Raw genomic sequence first — 21,399 nt, 5'->3', positions numbered from 1 at the left:
TAGTACATTTAACAGCATTATGATACCTCCTTGCTATCATAGTGTAGTCTATTTGATTTCTCACTATTTTTTCTTTGGTATGTTGTGGAGATGTCCATGTATATAACCGTCGAGGAGGTAATTTGAAAAAGGTATTTGTTATTACGAAGTCTTCACTTTGGCAAAATTGAATCAATCGATCTCCTCTGTCATTTCTGTTTCCAAGCCCATATTTTCCTACTTGTTCTCCTACCTTACCTTGACCCACCTTGGCATTAAGATCGCCCATTAATATGTTAATGTATGGAAAGACTGACTTAATAAGTGAAGACAAACAACCTGCAACAAAAAGGTTCAGACCTGACAGTGAAGTCGAATAAATGAACCAAATTTTAACTTTTAAACCAATGTATGTAAAGAAAATAAAAAAAGTAAAGTTCAATAAACATTGCAAAATTTAATAAGGCAAGTGATGAAAAAATCGACTTATTTTATCAAAGCAGTAAGGCAAGATTAGATTAATATTGTATATCATATTTGTAAGAAAAATAGAATAAAAATCAATATTGTTAATTATAAAAATACAAACAATTATAATTATTAATATAAGGAATATAATAATATAATGTGTAAAAAATTACCTGAAATTTAATTTATAAAATATATAAGTATTATTACATCATTGATATAAAATGAAAAAACATTTTCCGGGATTTTCCGAGATTTATGGGGGGTGAAAATTATGTCATCATTATTAATACTGCGACAGACTATTCGAGCAAATTTAAAAAAAGTAAGTATTTAGGGTGAATTTCAAATGGACTCAATTTTTCCGAGTTTTCCCATATTTTCCGGCCAGTGAAAACTATGCAGTTATTTATATTTCGACGAGCTACCCCAGAATAAAAAAAGAGGCTTGTAGCTGCAAAGGAAGCCGAGATAATGTAAATTTTTCCTACGTGTTGCAATTTGAAGTTTCGATGCCGAAAAAAAAAACGGAGCTGAAACAGATATCCTCTCCACTTTCCTATGTCGATCTTTCGAAAGTACCGTCGTTTCGAAAAATTAGATAAATTTTATAGCTATAAGTTTCAATATAAAGTTTAGATTTTCATTCAAAATTTGTGCAAATTTTACTTCTTAATGTTTATAAACAATGGAGATATTATTTTTAAAAAAATAGTCACTAACTTCGTTCCTATTGGTCATAGAAGGTTTTTTATTTTTTAATGTGAGCTTTTTTAACAGCTATCCAATGGTTGTACGTACAAGTCTGTAGCTTGAAAAAATATAGAAGTTATTACAATTGTTTATAACTAAAAAACATACCCCTTTTTCAAACGTTTATTTTGTAAATAATTTCGATGAAAACTCAATATGCATTTAACTTCTGAGATAGTCTAAGTCTTAAAGAATCCTGTGAAATTTGCTGAATGTGTCTAGCATCATGCATAGGGCAAGCTCAATAGTTTAAATAATTAGCCTCAGGGATAAACAAATTAAATAACTTATAAAATATTTGGCTGATAGGGGGGAAATTTTGCACAAATCTAAAAGATGGTAATTCCTTGATGTTAAAATATATTAATACCATTTTATTTTGTTAATAAAAAAATTAATAAAATTTATAAATTAGTGCAAAAAACTGCTTTTTTGCAAATATCTCTGTAAATTATTTATCAATTTTAATTAAAAAAACCAGAAAATAAAGATATTCTTGACATAAAAAATGACATAAATATTGTTTATTTAAAATATAAGGGAAAAAATTTATAGACAAAAAATCAAATTGTGACCATAAATTATTGCTTAAAAAAACGCAAGGTAAAACTAGGAGTATCTTTTCATAGGTATATTTTTCCAAATATCATTAGGACTATCTTTCGTGCTTTTGTTTTCTGCAATATTTGCCCCAAATGCAACTAGTCATTTTTTTTATTATCTACAATGAAACCTGTTAAACTACAATTTTTTTTGAGTATTTTTTTAAGAGTTGCGTTCCATGAAATCTCATCTTCCCCGACTGTTAGAATATTTTAGGTTGGTCTGCTGATTAGATTGGTCTGCTTAGAAATTGTTTTCTTTTATTCCCAAACTCTCTGACGTGAAATATACGAGTACACTCATAATATATTTATCACTTGCATAGGATATATTGCTTGTGGTTCTTTGTCACTAAAGTATTATGTTGTCTCCTATCTTTTTTCTTAATCGTTAACCTGTTCCAGGTATAATATCGACTCATGCAACGAAAACTGTAGTAACTGAATTTTTGTATAATTGGAGTTACTACCTTCTTCTGAATTATTATCTATACGTAGCTGTAACATAGAATATTGTAATAACTCTAGCGGCTGTATAGGCAACTTAAAATACACAATTCGGTTTTATAGCATCTCAAATAACCTACCACATTTTCAACGATAACTGCATTAAGTTGAGTTACTGTAATCTTCGCTGCAGAATCATCATATTTTTTAAACAATATTTGTCATATATTGAGTTACTACAGTTTTCTTTGCAAAATGTCTAGATAGTGCTGTGTCTTCTTTAAGTTACTATTGACTTGTTTGCATTTTGGTGAATAACTTTTTGAGGTTATGCACCTACATAAATATTTGCTTGAGCTTTGTGTGAAGAGTGTTTGAAGATTAAAATATGAATGGAATTAAACGTATATTGGAGTTATCTAAGAAAAGTAGTGAATAACCTGACCCTGGTAAGTATAGATATAAAAGCAATAATATTATTACTTTGGTAACCCTTCAAATTTCCTTTTGCCATTATAAAATCTATTAATACATATCTAAATTCTTGTGACTATCAGAAATATCATAAAATATAGTTCAGGAGCCGTATAGTTTTAACTCTCGTTTCTAATTGTTACAGAGCTTTCTTCACCGATACCCGTAAAACCAACATGAAAGATAAAAAGTGATTCTGTCGTGATAACTGAAGTGTTGAATAAAATTATTTATTATGCAGAGAAGCATTTTAACCATCATGATATCGAAAATTCCGACTGTTCCGATGAGGATCCACATTAGGTTCCTACTGATGTAAACCGGCCAAACGGCCAGCGGGACAATGTGCCTTTTGCCTTCATTAGCATCTATTCATAAAAAAATTTTACGCTGAAAAATTAATTGAAACTTTATCCAAAGATGATGTAGCTACCATTCCCCTAAGAAATATTTTTACTTGCTTCCGATTTCGCCGTTTGATTGATTTATTGGTTTAATTGAGCATGGTGTTTTTGCAAAATACAACTCGTATCAGGTATCAGATAATCAATGGACCAGCGCACGAAAGTGGTACCCAGGAATTTGTGTTAATAGCTTAGATGTGACGGGCTGCGCCTACGAAGACCATTTTTACGATTCTGGTGCCTTTCTTCTTGTAGTGCCTATCCAGTTCGGATGTTGGCGACCATCATGGCAATCTGTATTTCGGCAAACTGATGCTCTAAAAAGATTTGTGTTTGTTGTGTTGAACTACGTACATAGATTTTCCAGCGTTTTCCTTCTACTTTTTCCTGTAAAATTAATTGCAGAAACCTATACCTTCCGCTGTTCCTGGTGCCTTTAGTAGATATCAATATCCGGTGTTTCAACAATTAGCCTAAAATATATAGGTACAGTTTTCTGCGCTCCTTAACTATACATATAGGATTGTTGCGCCCTAGAATTCTACATAACGAAGCCAAAGGGTACAACAAAATACAGCTCATATTATGTATCAGATAATCAAAGGTCAGTGCACATAGCTCTAAAATGGCACCCAGGATTTTGTGTTAATAGTAATGTCTTAGATGCGAAGTGCGGCGCTCTTGAAGACCCTTCTTACGATTCGGCACCTTTAGCAATCAATATCCGTTGTTTCCTCAAACACACAGGAGTTACACACAGAATCCCTAAAAAAACGACTGAAAATGAATTTCAGCAGAAATAAACTAATGTCAAACAAAGATGACAAACCTATGATAAACATCCAAGGGGCAGAGATAGAACCCGTAGATGAATATACATATCTGGGTCAAAATGGCAAGGTAAGCAAAGAAAATCAGACTACCGAAATAAGCAGACGAGTAAAAATGGGATGGGCAGCAGTCGGAAGACTCTCATACGTACTTATAAAAATGCACCTCAAAGACTGCGAACCAAAGTGTTTAATTCCTGTATTCTACCTGTAGTTACATATGGAGCTCAAACCTGGACATTCACTAAAATAAACATGGAGAAGATCAGAAAAACTTAGAGAGCTATGGAATGACAGATACTGGGTATCTCACTCAAGACGATAAAACCAATAAAAACATTCGTAATAGAACAAAAGTGAAAGATGTTGTCGAACAGGTAGCTAAACTGAAATGGAAATGGGTTGGACATAACAAACGTTTTAAGGATGGCCCATGGAATAAAGAAATTAGGAATTGGCGGCCATATGAAGCCAAAAGACCACGAGGAAGACCGCAAATGCGCTGGAGTGCCAATATTAAAATAACTGCAGGACTAATGTGGAAAGTTCTTACAAACAATAGAGATGAATGGTGAAAATTAGGAGTGGCCTATATTCGGCAATCAGAATAGAGAGAAGGGCTTTAAAAAAAATCCGCTGTTTCTGTTATAATATAAGAGTGGCACCTCCCACAATTATTGGTCTAAACTATACGGGTGCAGTTTTCTACGCTCCTTAACTACATTATGCATATAGAATTGTTCAGAATCCTACATGTCGAATAACGAAGCCAGTGGGTAAAACAAAATACAACTCATATCAGGTATCAGATCATCAATCAATCATCCAAGAACACAAACTGCAATGGTTTGGTTATATCAGATACAGACTTAGAGATAAAAACTATGTGGAACAAAGGATGAAGCTGTTAGAAGTTGATGAAAGGAGAGGAAAAGCAAAACCAGGGAGAAGATGGAAGAACTGTGTGGGGAGAATTTTAAGAGAGAAAGGATTAGGTGAAAAAGACCCGATGAATAGAAATAAGTGGTGATGAAGAGTAAGGAACAGCGACCCCTAAAAAGGAAAAAGCCAAAGAAAAAAAAGAATTAGAGAAAGCGCACAGGGCTCAAAATGACAGCCAGGGTTTGGTATTAATAGCTTAGATGCGGCGCCCTCGAAGACTATTTTTAAGATTCGGACGCCTTTAGGAGGTTTCTATATTTGCTGTTTCTATTATAAGATATATATAATCGGTATAAGCGATCTCCCACTTGCTGACCAACGGCTTCGGGCGGATGAGTTGGTAAGTGGTAGGACACTCTTTTGTCCTGGAGTTGAAAAATCGGCTTCGAAGGCGGAGGAACTATTAAGTAGTCAACGGCATAAGGATGTGGAAAGCCACGGGATGACTACCACATTATATATCCCTAGTAAAACCATCATGACGAGTAGGAGATTTAAAGATGATATGCCATGCGACCCGATTAGCAACCGGCGTCGTCGAGTTCCCGGGCTGGACGATGTGAAATCAGAGACCGGCCACGCAACGGTGGGTACCAGGCCTTGCGTGGAAAATATGCGACTGGATAAAACAAATAAAAATATCAGAAAAAATACTGTTAAGATAGCTACATGGAACGTAAGAACTCTTTATCAGACTGGAAAACTAAACAACGCAATTAATGAAATGAAGAGGCTCAAAATTGATATTCTGGGGTTGAGTGAAATAAGATGGCCATGTAATGGTAAGAGCGAGAAGGAGGATGCAACAATATTTTTTTCAGGCAGCAGAGAAGAAGATGTCAACCATCGGCATGGAGTAGCGGTTCTAGTAAATAATAAAATCAAAAAACATATAAAAAAATTTTATTCCATATTCAGAACGCTGCATGTTGATCCAGATAAGTGCGCACCCTCTAGACATAAATATAATTCAGGTTTATGCTCCCACATCTGAGAGTACTGATGAAGAAGTTGAAGAGTTTTACGAACAATTAGACGAAATCATAAAAAACCTAAAGAAACAAGACATAACCATGGTAATGGGGGATTTTAACTCCAAAGTAGGAAAAGGCGAAGTCAGTGAAGTAGTTGGCAAGTATGGGTTGGGAACAAGAAATGAGCGAGGTGATCGACTAATACAGTTTTGCCAGGAGAAAAACTTAATTATCACTAATACTTGGTTTAAGTTACCATTAAGAAGATTGTACACTTGGAGGTCACCACAGGACAAGACTGGGTACATTGTTAGAAATCAGATAGACTTTATAACAATTAACAAACGATTCCGTAACGCAATAATATCAGCCAAAACATATCCTGGAGCTGATATAAACTCTGATCATAATCCTCTTGTAGCCCAGTTACGAGTCAGACTAAAAACCTTAATCCAGAAGCAGAATAACAAAAGATTAGATATGGATCAACTTAGAAATCCCGAGATAAAAGTTAAGCTTACAAATAGCATTAATAGTAATGTTGCTTTAACAACCAATACTGATGATATTGAAAGAGACTGGATCAACTTAAGGGACGCTATATGCAATGGTGCGAAAGAAGTCATTGGTGACTACGAGCGGAAGAAGAAGAACGAATGGATGACAGATGAAATATTACATCTTATGGACAGAAGGAGGGAAAATAAGAATAATCCCGAACAATATAAAGAACTGGATAGAACTGTCAGCAGAAAGATAAAAGAATCCAAAGAGAAATGGTTACAAGAAAAATGTCAAGAGATAGAAGAGCTAGAACGAAGACATGATAGTTTTAATATGCATAAAAAAATCAAGGAGTTTACTTATACTTACAAGAAAAAACAGTTTGGTAGGTTAATAGACGAGAACAACAAACTTATTGTAGATAAAGAAGAACAGTTACAGACTTGGGCAAATTACATAAAAGATTTGTTTACGGATTATCGTCATATTCCTACGAACACTCTTGATCTGAATGGACCAAAAATATTGAAAAGTGAGGTGATAAAAGCTATAGATCAAACAAAAGATGGGAAAGTAACTGGATGCGATGAAATACCAGTCTAATTTTTAAAAGTTTTTAACGAGAACAACCTGAATGTAGTATTAGAACTGTTTAATAAGATATACGATACTGGTCAAATTCCATCGGACTGGTTGAAATCTACATTTGTGCCCCTTCCCAAGAAATCGAATTCTAAGACGTGTAGTGAATATCGCCTAATAAGTTTAATGAGTCACACCCTTAAAATATTCTTGCGTATTATCCATTCCAGAATACGAGCAAAATTAGAACACAGCATAAGTAAAACACAGTTCGGTTTTAGATGCGGTTTTGGAACTCGAGAGCCGCTCTTTGCAATACAAGTCTTGATTCAAAAATGTCTGGATCAACAGAAAGATGTTTACGCCTGTTTTATCGACTATGAGAAAGCATTCGATACTATCAAACATGACAAACTCATAGAACTATTACATCTTACAGGACTTGACACTAAAGACATCCAGATTATAAAAAATCTATATTGGAATCAAACAGCCCACATGAAGAATGAACATATGGTGAGTGAAAACGTAACCATTTCTAGAGGGGTTAGACAGGGCTGTATTCTTTCGCCACTGCTTTTCAACCTGTACACGGAACAAATATTTCTAGAGGCACTGGAAGAGTACAACGAGGGCATCAAGATTAATGGCGTACCAATAAGTAATTTTCGATATGCAGATGATACTGTTATACTGGCCGATAATATCGAAGATTTACAGATGATGCTAAATAGAGTAAATACAATTGGCAACCAATTTGGACTGAAGATCAATAAAAAGAAAACTAAATTTATGGTGATCAGTAAAAAGAACATTCAACATATCGACCTGAATATTGAAGCCGAACGTATTGAAAGAGTACACCGATTTAAATATCTGGAATATACAGTAAATGATAAGTGGGACCCAGATGTAGAGATTAAGATCCGAATTGAAATAGCAAGATCCAAATTCATCAAAATGAGAAAGCTCTTAAGCAACCGCCACCTAAGCGTTAACCTCCGATGGCGCGCCACGAAATGCTACGTACTCTTTACGCTACTTTACGGAGTTGAAGGGTGGACGTTAACAGCAGCAACTATAAAGAAGTTAGCGGCTCTAGAAATGTGGCTGTATCGACGCATACTGAGAATACCTTGGACAGACAGAGTGACCAACACAGAGGTATTAAGACGAATGGGTAAAGAGATGGAATTGTTAACAACTGTTAAAAGGAGGAAAGCGTCATACCTGGGCCATGTGTTCCGTAATGATAAGTATAGTCTGCTACAGCTTATCGTGGAAGGTAAGATTGAAGGTAGAAGAGGTTTGGGTAGAAAGAAGAAATCCTGGCTGAGAAATTTGAGAGAATGGTTTCAAATACCAGAAGCCGCGAACATAATACATGCGGCACAAAACAGAGAAACCTATCGTTTGATGGTCGCCAACCTTCGGTAGAAGACGGCACATAAAGAAGAAGATTATAAGATAAGATTCGTATATTCCACAATTGGCCTAAAATATACAGGTGCAGTTTTCTATGCTCCTTAACTACATTATACATATATAATTTTTGCGTCCCAGAATCCTACATAACGAAGCCAGTGAGTACAACCAACAACAACCTTACATTTTAGAAGACCGTAACCCCTACCAAAAATCTGCTAAAATACTAGAAACAACGCAAAGAACAATGGAACGCTTCAAGCTTGGAATATCACTGAAGGATATCATTAGAAACACCGAGATAAGACGTAGAATAAAAATCACGGATATCAAAGAAGAAATTAAAAAAAAATGAAATGGCGCTTTACTGGTCACATAGCCAGATACGACGATAATAGGTGGAGACGGAAAATCCTAGAATGGAGACTAAGGAGGACGACAAGAAACATATGAAAACCTCAAAAGAGATGGGTAGATAACATAAGGGGAGTGACAGCCAAACAGTGGATTAGATTGGCTCAAGATAGAGACAGACGTAAGCAATTCGTCGAGAACTACATTCAGGAGTGGATGGAAAATAGTTGACGAAGAAGAAGTACGAATGGTTATATTTATATTATATTAAGTAATATGAGACTTATTAAGTATATATAAACTTTGAATTACTTCTCAACTTATTCTGACATAGTTGCTGAGACATACATGTGCAACATTTATTGAAGAAAATGTTATATTGATGTATGACAATGCATTTTCTCATGCCGATGACACCATCAGTACAATTTCTCAAATGGCATTGCCAACATTTAAGCCCAAAATATGTTACGGTCATTGGCATTCTGAGATCGGTAACAACTGACCTATGAAGCATTAATTTACACTTCTTCTTCTTATTGCGCCGTCTCCTTGGGTTTGGCGATCCATATGGCAATTATAGCTTTGGAAACGACTGCACGAAAGATTTCTGTGGATGAGCGGTTAAACCATCTCCTCACGTCTTTCGGCCACGAGTTCTGGAGTTTTAAAATAATATTTTGCTCTGCACTTTACCTTCTAATATGATTTGGAGTAAGTTCTTTTTAGGTGAAAGAGATATCTTTCACCTCTTAACACATGACCCAAGTATTGTATTTTCCTCTCTTTGATTATGCTGAGTAATTTTGTTTCTTTACGCATGCGCAGAAGTACCTCACCGTTAGTAACTTTTTGTACCCATGGAATTCTCAGCATCTGTCTGTATATATACATTTCAAAGGCATCTATTCTTTTTTCTGTTTCAGTCCATTGCCCAACTTTCACAGCCATACAGCAAAATAGAGAAAACGTAACATCTGATCTTTCGAATTCTGACATCTAGACTAAGGTCTGATCTTGTAAAAAATGTTTTCATGTTAATGAGTGTTTTCCTCGCTTGTTCCTTTCTTGATAGGATTTATATTTTTGAATAACACTGGCTGTTGATATTTGCTCCCAAATATTTAATGGAAGTTACCTGTTCTATAAATTGTCCCTTGGCATACAAATGTTTTGGAAACATTTACATGTAAAGCAAACATTTCATTATGACGAACTACCGCATTTATTATATTTTATAGTTCTTGTGCGTTGCTTGCTATTAGGACGGTATCATCAGCGTACCTGATGTTGTCTTTCCTGGTTCCGTTAATCTTGATTCCACCTTGAACCTCGTCTAATGCTTTTCTGAATATAGATTCCGAATACACTCGTCGAATTCGTATACCTTCGGATGCTGTGTGCTCTATTTCAATTGTTGTCATTTGGTGCCAATATAGTGCCTGAGATAATAATTTCCAATTAGTAATGTTAATTTCCACTTGCTAACGTTTTTTTTTTATTTTTAATAAAACGTATTTAAAAAAATAGCATAAGTAACATTAGTAGTAGTAGTTTTCCTAATATAGTTATTGAACACATTTATACTCACTTAAGGCTAGCTTTTATAAAAAAAAGTACATATATTTTTTTTTGTACAATATTTATTTCCTTTATTTTCCAAAACAACAACATTATGATCCAGATACATTCTGATTTACATCAATTTTCATGTTTAGTCTTTAATGATTTAGTCTTTAGTCTACATTTTTTAAGTAAAGGTACATTAATGATGAGTAAATAATTGTAATATTGAATTTTAAAAATACATGTAACGTAATGAACATTATTTATTGTTTTTTTGCCATGAGTTCATCCCAAGTAGTCTTGAATGCATCTTCTGCATCCTTATTAAATTTGGAGTAAGGTAATTCAGACATTCTTTTTAACCAAGCGATTATTTTTGGATACTTGTCTTCGGTACACAATCCAACCGCATTCCAGTTTGTAATTGTAGTCCAAAAGCAAAAATCTGCTATTGTCAGTTCATTACCAGCTACGTATTTATTTGAACCTAAAAATTTTTCAACAATTTCATAGGCTTCTTCCAACGCTTGCAGTTGCTCTGGTACAATGTCTCGTTTTTTCTCCAAGAAAACTCTTTTCTATAATTAAAACAAAGGATTATTTTTTTTACATTTATTTAATGTCGTCCGAACCACTAGGGTTATAGACGACAACAATGGAAAAACACATACAAAGGATACGTTTAAAGCTTAAGCTTAATGTATAATATACGAGGTCTGTCTATTAAATAACGAGACTGCGTGCTCAGAAGGCGTCCTAGAAAGAAAGAGTGGGAAACGAATGCAGCATTGGATAGCTAAAAGTGTCTACTCTTTCAGTACGAAGACACGTTTTTGTCGCTGTTGTAGTATTTTTTTTTTCTGTAAAGGTAAGAAAAGAACGTGTTTTTTTCTCGTGCCGATAACAATGTGCGACGAAAAACATGAGCAACGGATTAATGTGAAATTTCTCGTTAAATTAAAAAAACTCCGACTGGGTGTGCTATGATTTATTGAAAGAGGCCTATGGTGAGAATTCTTTATCTCGTGCGCGTGTTTTCGAATGTTATAAACAGTTTTTTGAAGCGTATATATGAAGATCGTCGTATGAGCATTCGGATGATTGGTGAGACTGTAAACGCCGATAAAGAAACTGTCAGAAAAATTTTACATTTTACAATTGAACATGAAGAAAGTCTGTGCGAAGTTGGTCCCAAAAAATTTGACCCCTGACCAAAATCTCGTCCGTCAACAGATCTGCTCAGATTTTCTTGAGATGTTACATAAAGAGCCTGAATTAATGGAAAACATCATCACTTGCGATGAAACCTGGATATTCAAATACGATGTTGAAACTAAGCGACAATCCATGCACTGGAAAACTCCTGCATCGCCAAGAATGAAAAAAGCAAGGATGTCGAAATCAAAATTTAAAGCCAAGCTTATCATTTTTTTTAACATTAACGGCATCGTGATGACTGAATGGGATCCAGAGGGTCAAACTGTAAACCAAACTTACTATTTGAAAGGTTTGGCAAGACTGCGAGAGCGAGTTCGTAAGAAACGGTCGGAGTTGTGGAAAAACAAGCCGTGGATCTTGCACCAGGACAACGCACCTGCCCATAACGCGCTGTCTGTGAAGCGTTATTTAGCCGCTAGAGGCATTCCAGTGCTCGAACACCCGCCATACTCGCCTGATTTAGCACCCTGTGACTTTTTCCTGTTTTCGAAGATCAAGTCTGCCTTAAAAGGAATCCGGTTCGAGTCGATGGAAGAAGTGAAGCGGAAAACCACGGAGCTTCTAAAAGTTCTAACAAAATAATTTTTAAAATAAAACTCTTTTTCATAAGCAGTCTCGTTATTTAATAGCCAGACGTCGTATGTCTGAATTGTCAATATAGATGAGTCAGATAAAATTAAATTATGAGAATAATTTGTTACCAAGTAAGAAAAACAAACTTTAATTAATTTATTAATGTTTTGTATTTGAGAATGATTTCCGAACTGAAAATCAAAGCATTAAATAAACTTATTTTCAAGTAAAAGAAAATTCAAGGAAAAGGATCTGTTGATAGAAGGCATATTTCTTGGTTGAAGAATTTACGTGATTGGTATCAATGCAAATCGATTGATTTGTTTAGAACAACAAATTCAAAAATAAAAATAGTCAGTATGATTGCCAACCTTAGGGAGACAGCACTCTAAGAAGAAGAAAGTAAAATTGTGGCTTACTTACAATAAAAATAGTAAATTTGATATTCGGTTAAAATATGTTTTAGTGATATTTTTGTTTGACATTGATTGCAATATGTGAGATTGTCTCTTGTGATTCGGTAAATATTTGTGACCAAGTCGGAGTCACGTAAAGAAAACTTGTTTTTCCTATGTGAAAACAGCAGGATTTTTTAAAACATTGTCTTTAATTTGTCTTAGTTTTTCGAACACAGTAATCATTTGTTTTGCCAGACACTACGTTTTTTAAATACAGTTTAAGATCACTTTGGACTATTTTATTTAATTGAACATGACCATCACTTGCTGCTGCCTAATCAGCTAGGCGGTCCTCAACTTCGTTACTGTGTATTTCAATATGAAATGGAACCCAGATTAATAGCACATGTTTATTTTGTTTTGTAACATTTTAAAGTTCTTTGTAAATGTCTTTATAAATTACAAAGGGGGCTCTTTGAGTCAGTTATAATTGTTTAATTTCTCTGGTCCATTTTGTTAATGAATTTTAGAGCTTCGAGGATTGCGTACATTTCTGCATTGGAGATAGTCCAGTTGTTGTGCAGTTTAAATTTAGCATTATGTGTATTGGAAAACATTACTGCCCCTATTATATCCCTTGCTTTTAATGCATCTATGTAGATCGATTGGTACTCGTTAAATATATCCATAATATCTTTGAAGTGATTTAGTATTATGGCTAATGGGTATTCATGTTTATTAAATTTTGATAGATCAATGATCATTCATGATTTATTTACAGTTCATGGTGAAGGAGGGTTTTCAGTAGGAATGTATATTGTCGAGAATGTTATACCTTATTTATTAAGTAATCGGTTAATTTGTTTATAAAAATGTAGATCGCATTGATGGTGAGATGCCAAGTACTATCTGAAACGCTTATTATGAACGTTATGGTAAACTGGGTTATCTGAAGAGAAAAATAGATAGACTTACTGGGTTATAAGCAAAAGACAAACTTACAAAATATTTTCTAAATTCTAGGGAAGTTTGCCTTACTCACTTCTTCATCCTTAAGTTCCATCTTCTATCGAAGATTGGAAATCATCATGGGTATGCAGACCCTATTGACTGCCGCTCTAAGTAGTTCTGCACTACTGCATTCAAACCATTCGCTCAAGTTCTTAAGCCATGGTATTCTTCGTCTTTCCACATTTCGCTTTGCTCGAATTTTGCCTAGCTTAATAACCTGCAATAATGAGTATTTTTGCCTTCTCATACCACAGCCTAAGTACTCAAGTTTTCTTCTTTTGATAGTCAATATTATTTTAGTTTCATTTCCTATTCTTCTAGTAACTTCTGCGTTTGATATTCTTTGAGTACATGATATTCGTAGGATTCTTCTGTAACACTAAAATTCAAAGGCGGCCAACTTATTCAGGTGCACTTATTTTAATGTCAATGTATCCAAGCTATAAAGAAGAGTAGTAAATACGTAACACCGAAGTATTTCAGGCGTAGTCCTAACCTTATATCCCAACAACAAAGAAACTTTTTAAGTTTAACGAATGATGCACGTGCTATTTTAATACGTGTCTTAATTTCTTTGGTTTGGTCTACATTTGATGTTATCCATTTTCCTAAGTATTTGTAGGTATCCACACTTTCAATTACAGTATCCTCAATAATCAATTGGATGTTTGCGTCTGCTGATTTAGTCATAATCATTCAGTTAGTTTTTTTTTTAATCCATCCTTAGTCCGTATTCATGACAGCATTCATTAAGTCTTTGCATTACGTTCTATAAATTATTCTTGTTACCCTTCATTATTACTGTATCGTCTGCAAAACGCAAATTAGTCAAAACTTCTACATTGATAGGTATACCTTCTATTGAATCTGAGAGCGCTTCTTTAAATACCGCTTCACTGTAGACATTGAAGAGTAGTGGTGACAGCACGCAACCCTGGCGGACTCCTCTCTGTATTTTGATGCCTCGGAGGTTTTGGTTGTCAACTTTTACCTTGGCAGTTTGATTTCAATATAGATTAGATATAATTTTCATATCACGACTGTCACTATTTTTACTTTTTAATATATCTACAAGCTTTTTATTTGGAACCTTATCAAGTAGATGACCTGATCCATATCCATGCATCTCTGGGCCAGCACATTCAAGCCAAACAAAGCATATTCTGCACCCATACCATTTCTAAAGCCAAATTGTGTCACTTATTTCATAATTCTCCTGTGTATTATTTTTCAAAAATGTTTTAAGTGTGTGACTCATTAAAGCTATTGTTCTGTGATCTGAGCAGGATATTGCACTGGACTTTTTGGGTATTGTAACAAAGGTTGATTGCAGCCATTGTCTGGGGATTGTGGTAGTCTGATATATTAGATTAAAGAGTTCAACCATTAAATCAATAACATCATCAATGATTGTTAATAATTCGATGGGTACATCATCTGATCCGGTAGCTTTGACCTCTTTTGTGTTTTTGATGTCATAGATGACTTCTTCCCGTAATATTGGTGGTCCGGTATTCTCTGTGGTTTCTAATGATAGTTCTTCTTATTCATTTCATCATTAAATAGCTTTTGCATGTAATTGTTCCAGTGACACAATCTTTCTTTCATATCAGTTATATTATCTCCTTTTATCTTTTTTAAAGATATTCTTTACATACTCACTACATATTTTTAATAGGGTGCTTGGACGAAAGGAACTTTAAATCCTTTTAAAATCACAGCTAGTTCTTTAAGAGCAGATTTCTTAGTTGAGTTATATACCACTGAGCCGTAGTAAATTGATAATCGAATTAGGGATAAAGATATTCGTAGAAAAGTTGCCGTATCGTTGCTGGCAAGTACCTTTTATATTTTTAATGTAACTCTTCCAAATCAATGTTTTGTCAAATTTAAGAGCGAGGAATTTTATTTCTTGTACAGGTTTTTACCAACGTTAAAACTTGATTATCCTCGTTTTGCTTTTTTAAAAAGAGCATGTATTATGAGAAGCTTGATATTTGTTTTACAGATCATTTTTAAAGGTAATTTAATGTGCTTTGAATAATTCTTAGTGGAAAAACCAAGTCGTCCGCGTATAGTGTGTCAATTTTAAAACTTACAATGGGCTATATCTCACGAAAATGAAAGAGAAATCACCCCTATCAACCCCCTAGGCCCCACCCACCACAACCAAAAAAGTTTAAATTGCAAACCCCTGCTTGTGATACTCTCTAAAAAAAATAAAAAATGCTATCAAATAGTATAGATAATCATTATACAGGGTGAAGCCATAATTGTGAAACTTTGGCTTAAATGGAAAATTTATTGAGGTTTTTGTTGAACTACAAATTTGTTAAAAATGTCAATTAAGTAAATGTTCAAAGTGGGTTCCGTTGTTTTGTAAAAAATAATATAGCCTATTTTAAAATTCAGCACGAATTTTGGCAAGTGTTGTTCTAATCATAGCGCGACATGCTTGAGTAATTCTTTCTCGAAATTTCCCAAGTGACGCAGGTTGAGTTTTATAAACAACTGACTTGAGGTAACCCCATAGAAAAAAGTCAGGTGACGGTAAGTCTCGTGACCTCGGTGGCCAGTCAATAAGACCTCTTTTTCCAATCCATTTATTCGAATAATTAGTATCCAACCAGTGCCTAACTGGAGCTGCATAGTGAGGAGGTGCTCCATCTTGTTGGAAGTGCAGCAAATCTTCGTCTAGAGCTAGGTTACCTTGATCGTCCCTTTGGTTCTCTAATTCATGCACAGTTAAAGGTACGATGATATTTTCCAGCATATCGAGAAAAACGTCGTCACTTAAATTGCCTGGTATATTACAAGGGGTCGATTATAGCATCGCCTAATATTCCTGCAAAAACATTCAGTTATTCTAGATATTGAGTGTTACCTTCTCTGAATCGAATTACATTACCATTTAGCATTAAAGTACATTCATCAGTGAAACAAATATTTTTTAACATTCTCGGTTTAACGCGAATTCTTTCAGTCATGAGTTCACAAAACTCAATTCGTCGGTCTGGATCATCATCGCATAGTTCTTCAAGAATTTGTGTTTTGTACGGGTGAAACTTATGTAATTTCAACACCTTTCTAACCGACTCATGTGAAAGTCCTGTCATTACAGATACTTGACGTGTTGATGCAGTAGGCTCTATTGTAAAATTTCCAAGGACCTCAATGTGGAAAGCCTCATTCAGTAATCTTGGGGCATTTTTTTTTTATTTTGCACTGATCCCATTTCTCTAAACTTTTCAACTAAATCGCGGACATACAAGTGACTTACATTTTTGTCCGGATGTCTTTCATGAAATATTTGAGCTATTCGTAAATAACACTGGTCCTGGAAGGCAAATATGAAAATGATCCCCACGCGTGCAGGTATACTGGAAACCATCGTGACAACTACAGCTGAATGACAGTACCGATCGTATTAATGATGACAACTAATGACATTTAAAATTCTTAAATAAACCAAGAGACATAGTGTCAACAAAAACAATGGATGACTGGGACCAATATTTTGAGAAACTCCTAAGAGAAGATAGACCACAATTTAAAGACAGCAATGAAACACAAAATATAAATATTTTAACTTTGCCCATACGAATAACAACGAAATAAGTGGAAGATGTATGAAGATCTCTAAAAAATAACAAAGCACCAGGTCCAGGTAACATCCCTGCAGAGTTAATTAAACACGGTACAACCAAACTATATACAAGTTTAGCCAAATTGTTCCGAAACTGCATTAATGGAATGACATCCCTAGAGGAGTGGAAGACATAATTCATATCCACTATACACAAAAAAAGGCAGAAGGGATGAATGTGACAATTACAGAGGCATTGTCGTGACAAACTCGATCAGTAGAATATACGGAAAGGTAATTAAAAACAGAATAGAAAGCGAATATAAAGACTTAAAACTGAGGAACAGGCAGGATTTAGGGGAGGTAGATTTACAGTTGACCATTTGTTTTGCATTACACAGAGTATTGAAAAGAAAATAGCCGTTAATCAAGAAGTACATTTACTGTATGTAGACCTACGAAAGGCTTACGATAGCGTACCACATTATAAATTATGGGAAGCGCTAGAGAAAACAATCATAAGCATGAATTTAATAAATGCGACGAAGAAACTGTACGCTAATGCTAACTCAAAGGTAAAGGTTGGAAATAATCTGTCAAGTGGATTCCAAATAAATAAAGGTCTTAAGCAAGGCTGCTGTCTCTCCCCGACATTATTTAAAATTTATCTAGAACAAGCTCTAAAACTGTGGAAGCGCAAATGAAGAAATATGGGAATGCCGATTAAGAAACATAGCATATACACTTTTTCATTTGCAGATAATCAACTAGTGATAGCACAAGATTATGAAGATATTGAGTATATGACTCGAAAATTAATCGAGGTGTATAAAAAATGGGGACTTGAAATCAATATCCAAAAAATCGAGTATATGTGCATCGTCGGGAAACAATAGGACCTCATATTGGAAGATGGAGAAGTTATCAAGCATTGCAACACATATGAATATTTAGGTATGATCATTACAAAAGAAGGCAACGTAGGCGACACAATTAAGGAGCAATTTCTCTTCTTAATAGTATCCTTTGGGATCAATCAATCTCTAATAATAACAAGCACCAGATATATAACACAGTCAATATAAGTATAATAACCTACAGTAGTGAAGTATGGTAAATAAAAGAAAGATACAAGAGAAAACTTGAGGCAACGGAAATGGATTTCTGGATACGTTCAGCTGGAAAATCTGGACTAGAAAGGGTAACGAAGAACAGAATAAGAGAAATTATAAAAGTAAACATATAATTGTAGAAGAAAGTTTCAAATAAAAGTTGTACTATTGTATCTGTTTCGACTAACAATGTAGCAACAGACCAAATTTTGTATACAGGGAGTGCCCAATAAAATGCATCTTTAATATTTCAAATGGGACATCCTGTATTTTTTATAGTTTTGAGTAGCCCTGCATTTCCTGATTACCAATATATAACATTGTGTAGCATAAGTTTTGTCCTATAATGGGATATGGTACTACAAAATGGTAACCAAAAGTGGATATTCAAATGATATTTCAAAATGAAACAATTATTAATTTATTATAAACTGTCAATCCTCATACCGAAAGGGTTATACTGCAGATGAAAAAGTAGATATATATTCTTAATTTATGTAAAAAATAATAAAAACGAGCAAGCGGCAATAAGAGAATATAAGCTGATTTATCCAGATCGACAGACTCCTTCTGCAAATACATTTTTATATAAATATCGTCATGTCATAAATGAAAAAATGTTTGAACGGAAGAAACGTACTATCGTAGGAAATGATGATGAACATCTTAATGCTTTGCTTTACTTTGAAGGTAAAAATTAAATACTTAAATAATAAATTAAATCCATAATACCATTTTTATTTTCGAAAATTCCGAAACTAGTCTAAACAATGCTACTAATGCATTAGAGAAGAGCCGTGCGACGATACATAGAGTTTTAAAAAAGCACAACTATAAGCCGTACAAAATATTACCGGTACAAGAACTTACCGATGTTCATAAGAGAAAGCGTCTACGGTTCTGGCAAGACATGCTTACAAATTTGAACTATGTTCCTAATTATTTTTATAAAATTTTATGGACAGATGAATCAAATTTTTCAACTTCAGGCATTTTTAATAGAAGAAATAGGTATTCGTGGGAACAGAAAAACAATAGAAAAAGAACAATTAAGCAAATACTAAAGTCAGGAAGAAAATCAATAAATGTGTGGTGCGGAATATTTCAAAACAAAATAGTTAGACCATTGTTTTATGATTATAAATTAACTGGGGAATCATATTTGGACACAGTCATTACAGAAAAGGATGAGTAAATAAATCAAAATTATACACAAAATCAATTAAATAGTAGGATATGTCAACAAGATGGAGCTCCGCCACATAATGTCGTAGCCGTTCAAGAACATTTAAATAATCAATTTAATGTGTGGATCGGCAATAAGGGTACCATTACATGGTCACCAAATAGTCCCGACTTAACACCATGTGATAGCTTTTTATGGATGTTTTTAAAAGAAAAAGTGTATTTTGATTCAAATACAAATATTAACACTATCACGGCAAAAGTTCGCGCGGAAATTGAAAATTTAAATGGTCGTAATAACACAATATCTGACGCATTAGAAATTTGAGACGAAGATATTACTTGTGCATTGATAACAATGGAGGGCCCTTTGAGCATCTATTGTTATCTTAAATGTAGTATTGTATCTTAAATAATGTAGTATTGTAAGTCATTAATTTTGTTGACTTTCTAAATATATTTTTTTCATATCTTAGTGTAGTATAGGAGTACCACACGCCATTATAGAACAAAACTAATGCTACACTATGTTATATATTTGTAATCAGGAAATGCAGGGCTACTCAAAACTATAAAAAAATACAGGGTGTCCCATTTGAAATATTGAAGATGCATTTTATTGGGCACTCCCTGTATACAAAATTTGATCTGTTGCTACACTGTTGGTTGGTACAGATAAAATAATACAACTTTTATTTAAAACTTTTTTTTGTATTCCCGAAATTAAGAAAAATAAGTGGGGGGTCAAAATATAATGAGAAAAACTCTACATAGAATGTCTGAAGAACGTCTCCCAAAACAAGTCTTAATGTGGACCCCTCACGGTGGAAAAAAAAAAGAGGAAGACCCAGCCTTAGTTGGAGAGAAGGCATCGATAGAGAAATGAAAGACAGAGACATAGAAGAAGACTTATGGATGAATCGAGAGGAGTGGCAACTGGGTATCGGAAGACGTAGGAGAAAATGCATTTTGTCTTTTTTTGGGCAAATTAACATGTTAAATTTTCTGGCGGTTTTACTAAATTGATACAGCATACGTTGTAAATCATCTACACTCTGAGAGAGTAGTATTGCGTTGTCTGCATAGCAGATTAGTTTAAGCTGTTTTCTTCCCATTTGGTATCTTTTTTTAGTTTTTACATCTTTTATTATTTTATCCATAATCAGGTTGAACAATAGACGAGTCAGGGATTTTCCCTGTCTTAGTCCATTACCAGCTTCAATAGGGTCAGTTACTTCTTCTACTTTTACTTTTATTGTGTTGCTTTGGTAGATATTTTCGGTCGTGTTAATTATTCCCAGAGGTATCTCTCTTGCGTACAATAAGTGGACAACTTCCTTGAATTTGACCCGATCAAATACCTTCTTAATGTCCACGAAACATAGATATCCCGGCTTATTGTATTCTAATGATTTCTCTTGCACTTGCCTTATTATAAATATAGTGTCGGTGCATGATCTCCCGACTTTAAACCTTGTTGTTCTTCTGCTAGTCTTATAATTTTATTTAATTTATTTGTTATTATTTGGCTGTTAATTTTAGTGTTATGTTTAATAAATTAAATCCTCTGTTATTTTTCGGGTCCGATTTGTCTCTTGATTTTGATCTTTATCTCCATTCTTTAGAAATTCCGTTTTGTTCTATTATTTTTTGAATTAGTTTTAATAGATGTTTGGTCATATCTGGTCCTCCGTACTTTAGAAGTTCGTTTGGTAGTCTGTCCTCCCCATGTGATTTTCTATTTTTTAAATTCCCTTATGCTTACTATACCTCTTTTTCTTCAATATTTATTTATTCGTTTGTCGTCACCTCTGGTATTCACCTATGGTGTGGTTCATTATCGTCACCCTTAGCAAATAGGGATCAAAAGTATTCTACCCATGTTTCCTTTTGGATGTGTTTCGTAGTAGTCGTGTTTCATCTGTTTTGAGAAGCCCTGTCAGTATTCCCTTTTTATTTGTCTAACAAAGTATTCGTTTCATTTCTGATTCTTTTATAATGGTTGTATGCCT

At 34.2% G+C, this 21,399-nt stretch overlaps 1 protein-coding gene across 1 annotated transcript in view; it reads right to left on the bottom strand.

The window, feature by feature from the left end:
• Window positions 1-10,456: 10,456 nt before the first annotated feature.
• Window positions 10,457-21,399, bottom strand: part of LOC140447583 (glutathione S-transferase 1-like) — a 35,284-nt gene continuing 24,341 nt past the window's right edge. Inside the window, exon 3 of the mRNA XM_072540315.1 lies at window positions 10,457-10,882. Within this exon, the coding sequence (XP_072396416.1) occupies window positions 10,568-10,882 (315 nt within the window). The 3' untranslated portion in view covers window positions 10,457-10,567. The remainder of the gene's footprint in view (window positions 10,883-21,399) is intronic.

Source organism: Diabrotica undecimpunctata, chromosome 8 (assembly GCF_040954645.1).
Source record: "Diabrotica undecimpunctata isolate CICGRU chromosome 8, icDiaUnde3, whole genome shotgun sequence".
NCBI lineage: Eukaryota > Metazoa > Arthropoda > Insecta > Coleoptera > Chrysomelidae > Diabrotica > Diabrotica undecimpunctata.
This window is presented reverse-complemented; position numbering and strand designations above follow the sequence as displayed.